Source organism: Leptodactylus fuscus, chromosome 6 (assembly GCF_031893055.1).
Source record: "Leptodactylus fuscus isolate aLepFus1 chromosome 6, aLepFus1.hap2, whole genome shotgun sequence".
In the NCBI taxonomy this organism is placed as follows: Eukaryota; Metazoa; Chordata; class Amphibia; order Anura; family Leptodactylidae; genus Leptodactylus; species Leptodactylus fuscus.
The window spans coordinates 67835114-67854834 of record NC_134270.1 but is presented as its reverse complement, the minus strand read 5'-3'; the positions used below and the strand labels follow the sequence as shown (position 1 = coordinate 67854834).

At 46.5% G+C, this 19721-nt stretch overlaps 1 protein-coding gene across 5 annotated transcripts in view; it reads left to right on the top strand.

Annotated features, from left to right (window-relative positions):
* The first annotated feature begins 1558 nt into the window (after positions 1-1558).
* BRSK1 (BR serine/threonine kinase 1) overlaps positions 1559-19721 on the top strand; it is a 276210-nt gene continuing 258047 nt past the window's right edge. For 4 of the 5 annotated variants that reach the window (XM_075280130.1, XM_075280129.1, XM_075280127.1 and 1 more), the window contains exon 1: positions 1622-2347. In XM_075280130.1, coding sequence (XP_075136231.1) covers positions 2239-2347 — 109 coding nt within the window. In that variant the 5' untranslated portion in view covers positions 1622-2238. The other variant, XM_075280126.1, reaches the window with a different exon arrangement.

The window sequence follows — 19721 nt, the reverse complement described above, 5'->3', positions numbered from 1 at the left end:
CACTGTGGAGCATATAATACTGTGTGTGGGATACTGTGGGCATATAATATTGTATGGGTCCACTGTGGAGCATTTACTACTGTGTGGAGGCCTAAAGTGGAGCATATAATGCTATGTGAGGGCCCACTGCGGAGCATATATATAATACTGTGTAGGAGCTACTCTGCAGCATATAATACTGTGTGAGGGCCATTCTGGAGCATTTACTGCTGTGCAGGGACACTATGGCGCATATAATACTTTTTGGGGGGCACTTTAGAGTGCATTGTACTGTCTGGTGGCCACTGTGGCCACTTTTTGATAAATTAGTGGGTTTTGGATAGCAGTTTGGGCACTCAGTTTCTAAAAGGTTCACCATCAGTGCTGTAGGGCCTGGGGGCACTCCACCTAATAGTGTTTCCTGGGTTATGAACCCTAGTATACTGGAATAGTATCCTGTGGAGGCTAGTAAAAGTGGCGTTAGAATTTGTGTGGAGCAAATAAGGGGATTTTTTTTTAGCCCTAAATCGGAAGGCATGGCCAAACATTGCTGTGTCAAGTATTGGAGGGGGGAGGCGCCTTTCTATAGGTTTTCGGGCAGCAGAGAGGTTAGGATAACCCTTGTGTGGTGAATATACATATGACACTTTTTGCTCTTTCCTGTCAAAATGCCTATGCAACTTTGAGAAAAAGTAATACATAATATTCATAAAAAAGGAATATATAACTAAAATATACATGAACATACTAGTAAAGGGAATCTGTCAGGTTGAGCATGCATCAACTGCAGGCAGCATGCTATAGATGAGAAGGAAATGTGCAAATTAATATATAGTTTTGTGGCAGTAGTCTATGATTGACTCTCTTCCCTGTAACTTTATAGGGTTCAGTCAAGGACTTTTTGTTATAGACTGCTTTTTTATAATTAAATTACGGATTAGATATGGGCTTTACCTAGGATATTGCAGTGGTAAAGTTGTTATCACATCCCAACATCCCATAAATGTGCAAACATTTACTTATCTATTACATTGCCATCAACAAATTTCTCTTGCAGCCTCTAGGGCCCTTAAGACGTGGAAACTTGTATATAATTCAGTACACAAACCAACATAAAATCAGTAGTCCTATTCTACGATGAGCGCGGATTTTCCATGTTGCCGTGCACTTATTTGGGCAGATTATTTGTAAAGCGGATAATGACATGGGCTGCGGTGCAATGCTACATTATTAGATTACCTCCTATTCCGACAATGGCATGTTTAGTCTGTTACCTAAGGCTAAGCAAAGTCATTAATGTCATCAGTCTCCATCCCAAATAAATCATACATGATGTACTAGATTGGGTAGGGAATGAGGACATGGTCCAACCCATGCATCCAAGGGTCTTTGCTGAATAATGAATGTCCTACTTATAATCTCCTCCTGTATTTTCCTGATGCACATTTGCTAGCCATTCCCATCTTTTACATGCGTTTAGTGAGTCACAACTCCCAGCTGGTTTCAGATTGTGAATGGCTAATAACCTAAACTAATTTGAGAGGTCTTCGCCCCTCCTCCAAGCTGCCATTCCCTTTCACTGTACTGTCTGTGTGTGTGTGACTACAGCTGGTGCCACCCCAGCAGGCTGCAGGGAGTAAGTGTGTGCATGTGGGTGGAGGTGGGGTGGTGAGCACAGGAGAGGAGGGCTAAGGAAGGGTTAAACTAATTGTAGCTGTCACTGAATCCCCGGATGCTGATGTAAGGAGAGAGAGAGAGAGAGAAAGAAAGAGAGAGCAGTCTGCACATTGCAGAGGAGGTAGCAAAGAGAGAGATTACAGAAGAAAAGCCTGTAAGGAGGGGGCCTGAATACATCAGCAAAAACAGCAGCAGCAGCATCAAGATCTGATCTGCATCCAGCAGTACCCAGGGCTGCGTTCCTCCTGATGATGCTGGTACCAGGAGTGTAGCATCCCCTCCACCCTCCCCCTTCCTCTCTCTCCCCATTCCCCCTCCCCCTTGGATGCATCAGCAAAGAGGAGCACAGATCAATTTCCCCCTTCTACCCCCCCATTAACAAAAAAAGAAAAAAAAAAGGAAAAACCCATAGTAAAAAATTACACGGAAAAATAAATACAAGGGGATCCTAGAAGAAGAGAGGCAGGGAAAGGGGAGAAGACAACTACCGCACTGTTTATCTCTCTCTCCCCCTGTTCTTTTGTTCTAGCCTGGGAGAAAAGGACAGGCCTTGTAAAATAAAGGGGGACAAATTCAGGAACCATGTCCAGTGGAAAGGAGGCAGGTGGAATTCACCCGTACCAGCAGCAGCAACATGCCCAGTATGTTGGACCCTACCGGCTGGAGAAAACGCTTGGCAAAGGACAGACAGGTGGGCCTTCTATTTCTTACTGCTTGAGACTTATTTTATTTTCCTGCCAATGTCAATGGATTTACACGATTGCATGGCTTTTCTGTTCTCCATGATGACAGATATGTGAAAGGATATCTGTATGCGAGAGAAGGTAAAGTGTTTTCTTTGGGATTTGAAGATGAGCTGGGATGAGAGATAATCCCTAGGCTGGAAAGCTAACTTGCTGCAGGATGTAGTCATCGTAGGGAAACCTCAGGTAGATAAATCTTGAGAGGGTCTCGTGTGGAATAATCTGTACCAAGTGCTGGGCAGGAAAAGGGGCATGCGAACCCGTAGCCTTCCTAAAAGAGACCTTCAGATTTGATGTGACTGTGCTATTTCGATTTTTCTTGTAGGACTTTCATGTTACTTTTTGCAGTGGGATGTATCCTGGTTGGGGTCTGTCCTAAGATGTAAAGGTTTTGTGATGTCAAGGTCTTCGATTATGGGATGGAGCTGTTATGTCATATGAGGGTTCTGTTCTGTCTCCTGTCACATGGAGGTTTATGGTGTGACCAAAGGTTCTCTTCTAGAATATGAAGACAGACTCTTTCCTTCTTGAAGGTTACATTTATACTTATATTTAGTGATGGAGCTTTCTAATCTATGACAAATTGAATGTTGAGGAATCTTTATGGGGATGTTCTTGTGACAGGCTTATTTTACAGTTCTGACATTTACATCATGATGTAGGATACCCTTGCTGCCATAACTGTTTCCAACAACCATCTTATGCAGACTTCAGTAAACCTTTTCCCATATCAAGTGGCCCATCCATGTTCTGACTAATATGACTTTATTATTTGGTGTAATAAGATTGAATGGATTAATGGTTGGATTCTTCTGTCTTCCAAGATTATATAGGGTTGTTTCTGTAAATAATTTATTAGTTCCCTTGCTGTGTAGACCTGCATTATATATAGGATTCTGCTCTAGGGAACTGCATTATACTGTGGAAGAGTGCCTTGCTCTAGGGATCTGCAGTATATAGCAGATTCTCTGCAGTACGGACCTTGTTACATTACAGTTTCTGATGTAATGATCAGATATGAAAAAGAGCTATCATTGACATATATCGTTCCATTGCTTTAGCCTCCAGCTGTGCTGACATGTCATATAATTTCCCATCATCAACACATCAGCACCTCACAAGAACACTCCCCTTTAGCCCAGCAACAAGGTTTCCCTTCAGGAAGAGGGTCTATCGTTCTCAAGGGGCTAAAGGGGACCGTAATGACTCTTTCTTTTTAAACTCTGGGAAGGATATACTTTTTATGTTCGGCGAGGGCGCCCAATAGGGCTGTACATTGCAAAATAATTAGCGAACAAATAAAAAACAGTGAGCGCTATTAAAATATGCATGGGTTGTAGAAATCACCTTGGGAATACCTCACAGAGACTGTTACGTCCTCTTGTCGTGATGGTTATTTTTATGTAACGTTGCTGAATGAGCGGCATAGTTTTATCCAGAGGAAGGGTGGGATGTTCTGCTTGTACAGATGATAGACTTTCCATTGCAGCAATCACTTGCTCTGGCATAAAATTTATGGAGAGGCTTAGACCTACAAGTCAGATGAGGGCAAATATTGCAGTGACTTCAGTAGAAGTATAAATGTACTTCCTAATATGATCATGTAGAAACTGCAAAGGTGACTCTCCGGCCTTAAATCAAGGGATAACTAGAGGTCATCCCTACCACCATCTGCAGACTCATATAACTGGATGAAGAATAGCTCTGCAAAATACACTATTCTATACCCTAAGATCACATTATATTCAAAGTATTACAAAATGCTCCATTTGGTTTGCGTAAATATCTTCATTTCCATGTATTACTTGGTATAAATACATGCAAATCACCAGACATATAAGGATCATGTTGCATGTGAAATGCACAGATTGCTGCTGAAAGAATCATGTGGTGCTACATATGGACATATGAGATAAGTGGAGAATGGTGGCACAAGAACTGACGAAGAATCAGCAGAGGACACCCTTAGTTATTTGGAGAATCTGCCACAAGGAGAACTCACTCACTTATTAGCAAGACGTCACCTCCATATCTGCAGACCATAGTGATGTACAGACCTTGGGATGTCATAAGCAGAGATCCTACAGTACACTGGATACGCTAATATTCGAGATAAAGTTTTACTACTATAAGACATATTAAATTTCAGTGGTGGTAACTCTCAGATATTGAATTTCTATTTTACATTACTATCTGAAATATGTAAAGAATACAATTATATTCAAGTGGCTGATATTAGGATGACCTGGGATATAGCTGGTGTTTTTATTTTACAATAATATCCTTAAAGGGGTTTTATATCCTTAAAGGGGTTTTCCATAAGTTATATATTGATAACCTATCCTCAGGACAGGCCACCAATATTAGATCAGTGGGAGTCCTTCACCCGGGATCTCCACAGATCAGCTTTTTGCAGAGACCACAGCATTTGGTATTGCGGTTGAGCCCATAAAGTTGTATGGCTGCATAGCAAGTGAAGGTGATGCCACTGTACTGTCACACTATGCTTTACTGTGCGCTGATATGTGCTGGCCCCTGATGTAGGACACCCACCGATCAGATATTCTTATCTTAAAGGATAAGTCATGAATTTTTAACTCCAAGAAACCCCTTTAAACATTAACAACTGCCAACTTAACATTATTTAGTGTCAAGGGACAATAAGAATTTTGTCAGCTCCAATCAAGCACTTAAGCCCCAGAAAATTAGGTCAAACTCAACAAATTTGGCAGGACTATCTAATTTGCATGGGAACCTCTCGACTTACCCCTAAGAGACCTCTTCAACTATTTAAAGGGGTTATCCGGGATATCCATAAACCCCTACACTACTCTAAACACACTCCCGCTCCTTCTTTCTAATTTACATTATTAATAATAAAATGCCTGTTTACCAATATTCCTGGGGTGGTCATGTGACCGCTCCAGGGACATTTTCTGACTATCCAGTGACGCTCTGTTCTCCATTTCGTCACTACCACTCCCCCCCCATCCACTCCATCACACTTACTTATCTTCTACCTGTTTAGATTTCCTTCTCCGGTGAACGGCTCCTCTTCCTTCATTGACATCGGCATGCGCATACACAACAGAGCCATAGTCCTTCCTTAGCGCTAAAAACGACTATACATCTCTATTGCGCAAGCTGCGAGCCTGCACAGTAGAGAAGTATTGAAGGCTACGGCACAATACTGCAAGTTACATGCAAAAGGAAGATTAGAAGAAGACAGGTAAAATATAATGGGGTACGTAGGTGAACTAAGTGAGTTAGGAAAGGCTAGCAGTGGAAAGAATAGCTAGGGAGACAGGGAGGGGGTGTTGGGGGGGGGGGGCAAAGTGAGCTGGAGATAGTGTGAGAGCCTAAAACTACCAGAATGCATTGCAGCAGAAAGCTACACACCATGTAAACAAATGCAGTAGATGCTAGGCCTTCCTACAGAAACCCAGAAATCACTCAAAACACTGCTATAGTTATATGGGTGCACTCATTAACCCATGAATAACACTCACAGACCTTATTTAAAAAAATATATATATATTTTTGCACAGAAAACCCCTTTAAGTTAGTCACAGTGTGCTCTTAGCTTACATAAACTTACATGGGGCACCATTGATAAGCTTCTTGCATATGACTTACACACAGGACCGGCTCCAGGTTTTTATGGGCCCTTGGGCGACAGAGCCTCAGTGGGCCCCCTTGTAAAGGAGGCGGGGGAGTCGAGACACTGTTGCAGATGAAGCGAGTGACGTCATGCAGGAGTGTGGCGTCACCAACGCCATACCTCCCAATCTTTTAAAGAGTAGAAAGAGGGGCAAAATGTGCGGCGCGCTCTGCGCGCCGCTGCAAATTTAACTCCACCCACTTTTATGTTGATTCCACCCATTCTCATTCATTATGTGCTCCCACACAGTATAATCCTCCTACAGTCACCTGTAAATTATATGCCCCCCCTCCATCTCTCCCCCAGTTTCATATACACCCTTCCTCTGCCCCCAGTTTCATGTCCCCCCTCCATCTCTGTCCCCAGTTTCATCACGTTCTCCCCCTTCATCTGCCCACAGTTTCATGTCCCCCGTCTCTGCCCCAGTGTCATGCCGTTCCCCCCCTCCCCTTCATTTGCCCCTTCAGTTTCATTGGGCCCCCTCCATCTCTGTCTCCAGTTCCATGCCGTTCTCTCCCCACCCCCTCCATCTGCCCCAGTGTCATGCTGTTCTCCCCCCCCTCCATCTGCCCCAGTGTCATGCTGTTCTCCCCTCCCCTTCATTTGCCCCCCAGTTTCTTTGGGCCCCCTCCATCTCTGTCCCCAGTTTCATGCCGTTCTCTCCCCACCCCCTTCATGTTCTCCAGTGTCATGCCGTTCCCCCCCCTCCCCTTCATTTGCCCCCCAGTTTCATGGGCCCCCTTCATTATGTTTCACCTTAATATGTAATACAAAACAAACACACTCACCTTCTATCACTCACCTTCCCTCGTTCCCCCGACGCTCCTCTCTCTCTCCCTCCAATCACATACGCGATGCAGGAGCTGTGAGATCAGCTCCTGCTTAGCTCCGGCCCGGCTTGCGTGTGTAAGCGTGATGCGATGACGTCATCGCGCCTACACACGCAAGCCGGGCCGGAGCTTTAAAGCAGGAGCTGATCTCGCAGCTCCTGCATCGCGTATGTATTCCAGCTCATCGGCGGACGGACGCCGATGAGCTGAAATTGTGACAGGCAAGTGCCGGGGGGCCCCCCAGAGGCTCTGTGGGCCCCGGCACTTGCCCGACTATGCCGTGCGCTGACGCCGGCCCTGCTTACACAAGACAACTCTTTTGGCAGCAGAAAAGCCAGTGTTGTCCTGATCAGGTGGATATTTATAGTCTTAAAAATAATATGTATATCATTACCTATGAGAAAAACCTCACCACTATTTACGCTGGGGCTCCATGTTGTGAAAACGCTGCGTATTACAGTACCTGCAATGTGGATGAGATTCTGGCTAATCTGCAGCAGAAATGCTGCAATCTCAATAACTATTGCGTTTTTATAATTTGCAGTATGTCAATTATACCTATTGAAACACTGGCATTTTCCATATGGGTATAATAGAGACACTTGAAAAAAGCGCTTGCGTTTCCGCAGCATTTTTTGACTGTAGCTAGCTGTTTGGGGCCTTAGCCTCAGCTGCTTCTATATTGAGGCCCCATGTTGCAGAAACACAACTTTTTTGTAGAGAGTTTTTTTTAGCCGAAGCCAAGAATGGCTAAAAAAGGAATAGGAAATGTATAGGAAGTCCTTTAGTTCTACCTTTTCCTCAATCCACTCCTGACTTTGGCTTAAAAAACCATAGCAAAATCTGCAACATAAAAAGCTGAGTTTCCGCAATGTAGGGCATGAGCCTTAAAGGAGTTTTCCCATCTCAGTGTATCAGCATGCTGCCTCCATGCAGTCTCTTCTTCATACTTCCTGTATTTCTCACCCCCACTCCTAGCTTGCTGAATGGGAATGGACCTGAGAAATATCACAATACTTATGCAGATTAGATAATATGCAGATGTTTGCAGAGAACAGACTCAGTGTTATCTGTGTGTTTACATAGAAAGATAAAAGACCAGGCTTTATTAGCAAACTGCAATTAGTTGAACGATTGTCCTGCCGGCAGGAGAAGTGAGTAAGTGACGTCTTTTGTCCTATAGGTTAGTAGTTATAGCAATGCTGTGTAAACAATGGGAGGAATAAGGTCACATAGCAGAAGAACAACGTAGAATTTTGACAGCAATATATTTAGGAAAAGTCTTCCATTTACATAAACTACTAGTATAGATAGGATCCTTGAGATGGGACAACCCTTTAATAGTCCCACCATGGGGAAATTAAGTGTGTTACAGCAGCATAGATAATACAATATGCAAATACAAAAGCTCCAAGGTAGAGGTATTGCTGAGACAGTAGGTACAGATAAAAAATGGAAAAGGTAAAAAAGGTAGTAGAAGGGATATCACAATTTAAAGATCTTTCAGTTCTCTGTATGGAATAATCTCCACTTAGCTCAGTGTTGATTGTACAGCCTAAACACAGCGGGGAGGAAAGACTTCCGATAACGCCCCTTCTCACACTTAGGGTGAAGCAGTCGGTCATGGACAGCACTGCCCATTGCTATCAAAGTCTCATACATGGGATGGGAGTTATTCTCCAGAATGGAACTCACCCACCTCCTGCACTAGGTCTAAGGGACTCCCTAGGACAGAACTGGCCCTTCTAATCAGCTTGTCGAGCCTATTCATATGCGTGGTTGATATACTAGCAAGCAGGCCACTCCAAAGAAGATGGCTGATTCCACTACAGAGTTGAAAAAGGCCCTATTAAGTGCCCCCTGGACTCTAAAGGCCCTCAGCCTCCTAAGCAGGTAGAGCCTACTGTAACCCTTTCTTTACATAGAGAACAGATTTATTATAGGAACGCTAGCAATAAAGAAAAATCTAAAGTAATGTGGACATAGAGCACTGACGCATACTAGTGTGTCACAAGAAGAGCGGGGGCATGGAAAGTACAAAATGCTAAATGCCATACATCATTTGATTCTCGCTGTTCCCTGATCAATTTTGGCATTGTTTTTTTTCAAATCTGTCCACCCATTCAAAAGGTATAGAAATTACATGTAAATTATCTCTTATTCACCAAGTGGGTGGTAACCTTTTATTAGATTTTTTTTTATATATATTGTTTACAGCTGTCAACTTTATTTTAGGTGAACAATCCCTTTAAAGTGTAATAGTATAGGGAGAAATCAAGGAAAATATGGTGTGTTCAAGTTAGAAATTGCAAAGGGAAGATATCAGGGGTCCAAACAATTACTGCTGACAATGCAGGATTAATGCATATTTTAGGGTGCCATCGGTGGTCTGAAATAAATTGCAAACCGCTCAACAATCGTTCAACTACCCCAGATGAAAGTCACTCACCACTAGAGATGAGCGAACAGTGTTCTATCGAACACATGTTCGATCGGATATCAGGGTGTTCGCCATGTTCGAATCGAATCGAACACCACGTGGTAAAGTGCGCCAAAATTCGATTCCCCTCCCACCTTCCCTGGCGCCTTTTTTGCACCAATAACAGCGCAGGGGAGGTGGGACAGGAACTACGACACCGGGGGCATTGAAAAAAATTGGAAAAAGTCATTGGCTGCCGAAAACAGGTGACCTCCATTTTAGACGAATAGTGGATTTCAAATCCGGGTCATATGAGAATGTGAACTTTGTGACTATGAGACAGGGATAGCTGTACAGGCAGGGATAGCTAGGGATAACCTTTATTTAGGGGGGAATGTTATTAAAAATAACTTTTTGGGGCTCTATCGGGTGTGTAATTGTGATTTTTGTGAGATAAACTTTTTCCCATAGGGATGCATTGGCCAGCGCTGATTGGCCGAATTCCGTACTCTGGCCAATCAGTGCTGGCCAATGCATTCTATTAGCTTGATGAAGCAGAGTGTGCACAAGGGTTCAAGCGCACCCTCGGCTCTGATGTAGCAGAGCCGAGGCTGCACAAGGGTTCAAGCGCACCCTCGGCTCTGATGTAGGAGAGCCGAGGGTGCACTTGAACCCTTGTGCACCCTCAGCTCTGCTACATCAGAGCCGAGGGTGCGCTTGAACCCTTGTGCACACTCTGCTTCATCAAGCTAATAGAATGCATTGGCCAGCGCTGATTGGCCAATGTATTCTATTAGCCTGATGAAGTAGAGCTGAATGTGTGTGCTAAGCACACACATTCAGCTCTACTTCATCGGGCTAATAGAATGCATTGGCCAGCGCTGATTGGCCAGAGTACGGAACTCGACCAATCAGCGCTGGCTCTGCTGGAGGAGGCGGAGTCTAAGATCGCTCCACACCAGTCTCCATTCAGGTCCGACCTTAGACTCCGCCTCCTCCGGCAGAGCCAGCGCTGATTGGCCGAAGGCTGGCCAATGCATTCCTATGCGAATGCAGAGACTTAGCAGTGCTGAGTCAGTTTTGCTCAACTACACATCTGATGCACACTCGGCACTGCTACATCAGATGTAGCAATCTGATGTAGCAGAGCCGAGGGTGCACTAGAACCCCTGTGCAAACTCAGTTCACGCTAATAGAATGCATTGGCCAGCGCTGATTGGCCAATGCATTCTATTAGCCCGATGAAGTAGAGCTGAATGTGTGTGCTAAGCACACACATTCAGCACTGCTTCATCACGCCAATACAATGCATTAGCCAGTGCTGATTGGCCAGAGTACGGAATTCGGCCAATCAGCGCTGGCTCTGCTGGAGGAGGCGGAGTCTAAGGTCGGACCTGAATGGAGACTGGTGTGGAGCGATCTTAGACTCCGCCTCCTCCAGCAGAGCCAGCGCTGATTGGTCGAGTTCCGTACTCTGGCCAATCAGCGCTGGCCAATGCATTCTATTAGCCCGATGAAGTAGAGCTGAATGTGTGTGCTTAGCACACACATTCAGCTCTACTTCATCAGGCTAATAGAATACATTGGCCAATCAGCGCTGGCCAATGCATTCTATTAGCTTGATGAAGCAGAGTGTGCACAAGGGTTCAAGCGCACCCTCGGCTCTGATGTAGCAGAGCTGAGGGTGCACAAGGGTTCAAGTGCACCCTCGGCTCTCCTACATCAGAGCCGAGGGTGCGCTTGAACCCTTGTGCAGCCTCGGCTCTGCTACATCAGAGCCGAGGGTGCGCTTGAACCCTTGTGCACACTCTGCTTCATCAAGCTAATAGAATGCATTGGCCAGCACTGATTGGCCAGAGTACGGAATTCGGCCAATCAGCGCTGGCCAATGCATTCTATTAGCCCGATGAAGTAGAGCTGAATGTGTGTGCTAAGCACACACATTCAGCACTGCTTCATCACGCCAATACAATGCATTAGCCAGTGCTGATTGGCCAGAGTACGGAATTCGGCCAATCAGCGCTGGCTCTGCTGGAGGAGGCGGAGTCTAAGATCGCTCCACACCAGTCTCCATTCAGGTCCGACCTTAGACTCCGCCTCCTCCAGCAGAGCCAGCGCTGATTGGCCGAATTCCGTACTCTGGCCAATCAGCACTGGCTAATGCATTGTATTGGCGTGATGAAGCAGTGCTGAATGTGTGTGCTTAGCACACACATTCAGCTCTACTTCATCAGGTTAATAGAATGCATTGGCCAGCGCTGATTGGCCGAATTCCGTACTCTGGCCAATCAGCACTGGCTAATGCATTGTATTGGCGTGATGAAGCAGTGCTGAATGTGTGTGCTTAGCACACACATTCAGCTCTACTTCATCGGGCTAATAGAATGCATTGGCCAATCAGCGCTGGCCAATGCATTCTATTAGCGTGAACTGAGTTTGCACAGGGGTTCTAGTGCACCCTCGGCTCTGCTACATCAGATTGCTACATCTGATGTAGCAGTGCCGAGTGTGCATCAGATGTGTAGTTGAGCAAAACTGACTCAGCACTGCTAAGTCTGCATTCGCATAGGAATGCATTGGCCAGCCTTCGGCCAATCAGCGCTGGCTCTGCCGGAGGAGGCGGAGTCTAAGGTCGGACCTGAATGGAGACTGGTGTGGAGCGATCTTAGACTCCGCCTCCTCCAGCAGAGCCAGCGCTGATTGGTCGAGTTCCGTACTCTGGCCAATCAGCACTGGCCAATGCATTTCTATGGGGAAAAGTTAGCTTGCGAAAATCGCAAACTGACAGGGATTTCCATGAAATAAAGTGACTTTTATGCCCCCAGACATGCTTCCCCTGCTGTCCCAGTGTCATTCCAGGGTGTTGGTATCATTTCCTGGGGTGTCATAGTGGACTTGGTGACCCTCCAGACACGAATTTGGGTTTCCCCCTTAACGAGTTTATGTTCCCCATAGACTATAATGGGGTTCGAAACCCATTCGAACACTCGAACAGTGAGCGGCTGTTCGAATCGAATTTTGAACCTCGAACATTTTAGTGTTCGCTCATCTCTACTCACCACTAGAGATGAGCGAACAGTGTTCTATCGAACACATGTTCGATCGGATATCAGGGTGTTCGCCATGTTCGAATCGAATCGAACACCACGTGGTAAAGTGCGCCAAAATTCGATTCCCCTCCCACCTTCCCTGGCGCCTTTTTTGCACCAATAACAGCGCAGGGGAGGTGGGACAGGAACTACGACACCGGGGGCATTGAAAAAAATTGGAAAAAGTCATTGGCTGCCGAAAACAGGTGACCTCCATTTTAGACGAATAGTGGATTTCAAATCCGGGTCATATGAGAATGTGAACTTTGTGACTATGAGACAGGGATAGCTGTACAGGCAGGGATAGCTAGGGATAACCTTTATTTAGGGGGGGAATGTTATTAAAAATAACTTTTTGGGGCTCTATCGGGTGTGTAATTGTGATTTTTGTGAGATAAACTTTTTCCCATAGGGATGCATTGGCCAGCGCTGATTGGCCGAATTCCGTACTCTGGCCAATCAGTGCTGGCCAATGCATTCTATTAGCTTGATGAAGCAGAGTGTGCACAAGGGTTCAAGCGCACCCTCGGCTCTGATGTAGCAGAGCCGAGGCTGCACAAGGGTTCAAGCGCACCCTCGGCTCTGATGTAGGAGAGCCGAGGGTGCACTTGAACCCTTGTGCACCCTCAGCTCTGCTACATCAGAGCCGAGGGTGCGCTTGAACCCTTGTGCACACTCTGCTTCATCAAGCTAATAGAATGCATTGGCCAGCGCTGATTGGCCAATGTATTCTATTAGCCTGATGAAGTAGAGCTGAATGTGTGTGCTAAGCACACACATTCAGCTCTACTTCATCGGGCTAATAGAATGCATTGGCCAGCGCTGATTGGCCAGAGTACGGAACTCGACCAATCAGCGCTGGCTCTGCTGGAGGAGGCGGAGTCTAAGATCGCTCCACACCAGTCTCCATTCAGGTCCGACCTTAGACTCCGCCTCCTCCGGCAGAGCCAGCGCTGATTGGCCGAAGGCTGGCCAATGCATTCCTATGCGAATGCAGACTTAGCAGTGCTGAGTCAGTTTTGCTCAACTACACATCTGATGCACACTCGGCACTGCTACATCAGATGTAGCAATCTGATGTAGCAGAGCCGAGGGTGCACTAGAACCCCTGTGCAAACTCAGTTCACGCTAATAGAATGCATTGGCCAGCGCTGATTGGCCAATGCATTCTATTAGCCCGATGAAGTAGAGCTGAATGTGTGTGCTAAGCACACACATTCAGCACTGCTTCATCACGCCAATACAATGCATTAGCCAGTGCTGATTGGCCAGAGTACGGAATTCGGCCAATCAGCGCTGGCCAATGCATTCTATTAGCCCGATGAAGTAGAGCTGAATGTGTGTGCTAAGCACACACATTTAGCACTGCTTCATCACGCCAATACAATGCATTAGCCAGTGCTGATTGGCCAGAGTACGGAATTCGGCCAATCAGCGCTGGCTCTGCTGGAGGAGGCGGAGTCTAAGGTCGGACCTGAATGGAGACTGGTGTGGAGCGATCTTAGACTCCGCCTCCTCCAGCAGAGCCAGCGCTGATTGGTCGAGTTCCGTACTCTGGCCAATCAGCGCTGGCCAATGCATTCTATTAGCCCGATGAAGTAGAGCTGAATGTGTGTGCTTAGCACACACATTCAGCTCTACTTCATCAGGCTAATAGAATACATTGGCCAATCAGCGCTGGCCAATGCATTCTATTAGCTTGATGAAGCAGAGTGTGCACAAGGGTTCAAGCGCACCCTCGGCTCTGATGTAGCAGAGCTGAGGGTGCACAAGGGTTCAAGTGCACCCTCGGCTCTCCTACATCAGAGCCGAGGGTGCGCTTGAACCCTTGTGCAGCCTCGGCTCTGCTACATCAGAGCCGAGGGTGCGCTTGAACCCTTGTGCACACTCTGCTTCATCAAGCTAATAGAATGCATTGGCCAGCACTGATTGGCCAGAGTACGGAATTCGGCCAATCAGCGCTGGCCAATGCATTCTATTAGCCCGATGAAGTGGAGCTGAATGTGTGTGCTAAGCACACACATTCAGCACTTCTTCATCATGCCAATACAATGCATTAGCCAGTGCTGATTGGCCAGAGTACGGAATTCGGCCAATCAGCGCTGGCTCTGCTGGAGGAGGCGGAGTCTAAGATCGCTCCACACCAGTCTCCATTCAGGTCCGACCTTAGACTCCGCCTCCTCCAGCAGAGCCAGCGCTGATTGGCCGAATTCCGTACTCTGGCCAATCAGCACTGGCTAATGCATTGTATTGGCGTGATGAAGCAGTGCTGAATGTGTGTGCTTAGCACACACATTCAGCTCTACTTCATCGGGCTAATAGAATGCATTGGCCAGCGCTGATTGGCCGAATTCCGTACTCTGGCCAATCAGCACTGGCTAATGCATTGTATTGGCGTGATGAAGCAGTGCTGAATGTGTGTGCTTAGCACACACATTCAGCTCTACTTCATCGGGCTAATAGAATGCATTGGCCAATCAGCGCTGGCCAATGCATTCTATTAGCGTGAACTGAGTTTGCACAGGGGTTCTAGTGCACCCTCGGCTCTGCTACATCAGATTGCTACATCTGATGTAGCAGTGCCGAGTGTGCATCAGATGTGTAGTTGAGCAAAACTGACTCAGCACTGCTAAGTCTGCATTCGCATAGGAATGCATTGGCCAGCCTTCGGCCAATCAGCGCTGGCTCTGCCGGAGGAGGCGGAGTCTAAGGTCGGACCTGAATGGAGACTGGTGTGGAGCGATCTTAGACTCCGCCTCCTCCAGCAGAGCCAGCGCTGATTGGTCGAGTTCCGTACTCTGGCCAATCAGCACTGGCCAATGCATTTCTATGGGGAAAAGTTAGCTTGCGAAAATCGCAAACTGACAGGGATTTCCATGAAATAAAGTGACTTTTATGCCCCCAGACATGCTTCCCCTGCTGTCCCAGTGTCATTCCAGGGTGTTGGTATCATTTCCTGGGGTGTCATAGTGGACTTGGTGACCCTCCAGACACGAATTTGGGTTTCCCCCTTAACGAGTTTATGTTCCCCATAGACTATAATGGGGTTCGAAACCCATTCGAACACTCGAACAGTGAGCGGCTGTTCGAATCGAATTTCGAACCTCGAACATTTTAGTGTTCGCTCATCTCTACTCACCACTAATGAAGTGCTGAAAACAGGAACTGATGGATACTCTGGGGCAAATTTATTAAGACTGGCGTACTGCAGGGACTGAGAGATTTATGAGAGGCTACAGCCACCCTATAAAACTGTCCGACGTCCCTGCATCAAATTGTTAACTGGTGTAGATTTCCATTGTAACTCATCCCAGAAAACAATGTGGCAGGTGAGGCTCGGATTAAGTTTTGAGGCGTACATTTGGCGAAAGAAAAGGCTTTGCTCCAGATGTGCGCCTCCCTTTGTATCATCCCTTTTTTGGCCCTTGTGTGTGTTAGAAGTACAAATACATGTCAAAAATACAAAAACCACTTACAGTTCTGTCAGTCTAGCTCATATATAACAGATTATGGCAGAAAAATCCAACTTTATTTGATAGTTGACTGTGCGGGACGAACTTTTGGAAGTTTATGTATGACCAACCAACAGCAAACATTGTAAAAAAAATAATTATGTAGATTGTGTGCTCCATATAGGGAACACAATGTACATTTTTTTTTCCAATCAGTATGTCTTTGTAGAACGGGAGGAAATCAACACAAACACCGGGAGATCATACAAACTCCTTGCAGATGTTGTTCCTGGCAGGATTGGAACCCAGGACTCCAGTGCTGCAAGGCTACAGTGCTAGCCACCGTGTTGCCCCTCAGACAGTGTAAAATTTTGCATTTCAGCAGTCTGAATTCTAATCTGTTTGGCCAATATACGTTATTTGAGGTCACCTCAGAGAATCTATGTACAATTTTTCAAGATAGTCCCTTATTGCACAAGATGGTAGCGCCGCCACATATCATGTAAGAGGATTAAGAAAATATCATGTTGGTCAGTGGATAATGCTGCCCACAACCTTTTGTTCCTAAACGTTTTAAGTGTATCTTACATTTTATTAGCAGAGATAACAATTTATAACCTATTTGGGGTCTCTGTCACTTTTGACAGTAATAATAGTGCTCCATTTAATTCTATTCTTACCATCAAAATGACGGAAACCCTGACAGACTTATAAATAACGCAATGAAGAGGCTTTTATTAGGAATATAATAACAAGTACAGGTGTGAACTAAGCTTTACAAAGTTGAAACAAGTCTGTTAGTAAATACTATTATTATTATTATTATTATTATTATTATTATTATTATTGCTATTTTACCTACTATAATAGTCATGCCATTTCACTTAAAGGAAAACCTCAGTGGCAACTGAGTTTCCCGTTGTAATTATTCATTGGGGATCCCCTCAGACTCCCTGGTGAATAAAATAATTGGGCCTGCTGTTTGCTAAGCCACAGCCCTAAGATCTTATTACTGTTTCATAGCAACCCAGGCCACAGTATATGGGTGACCAATGTGGATCTCCATACTTTAGACTTAGGCCTTTCTCAATGCAGATGGCTGAACAAGGCTGTTCTCTAATAAAGATATTTCAGTAAAAAAGACGCAATTTGTAATAAAATGGTGGATGTTACAGGAACATAAATACAGATCCTTTAGGTTCTAATACAGTAATGAAGCCAAGTTGTCGCAGGGCCCATGAGGCTCCACATAGACAAGCTCAAGGGCAAATCTCTTGATGGAATCTATCACTTTTGTAAGGTTATTTCATGAACCCTCGCAGGTGATATGACCTGTTTGTGCAACAGGAATCAAATGCAATAAATAGAGAGCATAAACTTCTTCTGTATAGAGGATGCTGTGAGCAAAATGTACCTCGACCTAAAAAATATTACACTTACATTACTAAGGCTACATGCATGTATGGGGTCCATGGTCCATGAGAAAGTGGCACAAACAGCACACGGATGATATATGTGTGTGGCCCTTGACCTTCACAGACACACAAATTACATTACTGAGCCCAGACCACAAAACAGACAGGAATCAGACCTTTCCTGTGTTTTGTTCCTGAGTTCACAGCCCCATACACAGCCCCTCGATAATAAACAGTCATGTGTATGGGGCCATTAGAATATAATGGATCAGTGTGATAGCCATTAAAAACACAGCTAGCACACTGACAAAGCACATGTTTGTCATATGTTAAGCTGTACATTTTGTATCTTCTTCGCCCCACCTAGTGCATACCTCCCAACCGTCCCGATTTCCGCGGGACAGTCACAATTTGGGTGACATGTCCCGCGGTCCCGGTTGGAGGGAGGTATGTCCCGATTTCAACTCAGATCTGCGTCCAGAGGATGCAGATCTGAGTTGAACACATATGCGGCTGAAGCAAGGAGCTAACACAGGTCAGCTCCTCGCTTCGCCGCTGCGTGTCTCTCTCGCTGACACATATGCGGCTGAAGCGAGGAGCTGACCTGTGTCAGCTCCTCGCTTTGCCGCTGCCGCCGGCTCCTGGCTTGTGTCACATCGCGTCTACAAGCCAGGAGCCGGCGGCAGCGGCGAGGCGAGGAGATGACCTGTGTCAGCTCCTTCCTTCAGCCGCATGTGTCAGCGAGAGAGGCGCGCAGAGAGCGGCGAGGGAGCGGAGGAGAAGGTAAGTTTAATGTGGAGGTGGAACGTGAATCTGCGGGCAAATGAAGGAGAAGACGGCATGACACTGGGGGCAGAGATGGAGAGGACGGCATGACACTGGGGGCAGATGAAGGAGGGGACGGCATGACACTGGGGGCAGATGAAGGAGGGGACGGCATGACACTGGGGGCAGATGAAGGAGGGGACGGCATGACACTGGGGGCAGAGATGGAGAGGACGGCATGACACTGGGGGCAGAGATGGAGAGGACGGCATGACACTGGGGGCAGAGATGGGGGGACATGAATCTGGGGGCAGAGATGGAGAGGACATGAATCTGGGGGCAGAGATGTGGAGACATGAATCTGGGGGCAGAGATGGGGGACATGAATCTGGGGGCAGAAATGGAGGACATGAATCTGGGGGCAGAGATGGGGGACATGAATCTGGGGGCAGAGATGGAGGGACATGAATCTGGGGGCAAAGATGGAGGGGACATGAATCTGGGGGCAGAGATGGGGGGACATGAATCTGGAGGCAGAGATGGGGGACATGAATCTGGGGGCAGAGATGGAGGGGGGACATGAATCTGGGGGCAGAGATGGGGGGACATGAATCTGGGGGCAGAGATGGGGACATGAATCTGGGGGCAGAGATGGAGGGGGGACATGAATCTGGGGGCAGAGATGGGGGGACATGAATCTGGGGGCAGAGATGGAGGGGGGACATGAATCTGGGGGCAGAGATGGAGGGGGGACATGAATCTGGGGGCAGAGATGGAGGTACATGAATCTGGGAGCAGAGATGGAGGGGACATGAAACTGGGGGCAGAGATGTGGGGACATGAATCTGGGGGCAGAGATGGAAGGGGGACATGAAACTGGGGGCAGATGAAGGGTGTATATGAAACTGGGGGAGAGAGAGGGGGGGGACATATAATTTACGGGTGACTGTAGAAGGATTATACTGTGTGCGGGCACATGAAAAATTAACGAGTGGGCGGAGTCAACACAAAAGTGGGCAGGTCTAAATTTGCCATGGCGCGCTACGCGCGCCGCACATTTTGTCCCTCTTTCGGTTCTTCAAAAGTTGGGAGGTGTGCTGGTGCATTGGTCCAGCAATAGTATTTGCCTTGTAATGTTTCTGATTTCCACTCTCATATACCAGTCTTGCATTAATTATGAAGGAAAAAACTTAAAGACAGATCCCTAGGGGCACGCAGAAGAGGCAAATGTGAAGAGTGATGACCTCTATAGGCTCTGTTGCCCTTGTCTGGTCCTCAAATGGGCTTATAATATCCTTCTCTAAAATGTTCTCTAACATCAGCCAACCATGTACAGACTGTATCAGACTGGGGTGCTTTCAGCCCAGCCCACCTTTAAAATTCATTCTGGGGTCCAGCTCCATGCAAATATCACCTGTCCCTGTTTACAGATTCCTCATAAAGCCAAGACTCGCATATTTGTGCCTTCTGCTTAGCCCTTGCCTTTGACTGTTTCTGTTCTGTGGGCACAGGATTAGGCTCTGTTCATATCGGCACTCGGTATTCCATTCGGGAAGTCCGCTTGGGAACCCCCCGAACGGAAACCTACACGTGTTAAAAGTGGTTAGCACAGAAACCAGATAGATCCCATAGACTATAATCTGGTCCGGGTGTTTTCCGCATGGTGTCCGCACCAATCATGCGGAGAGAAA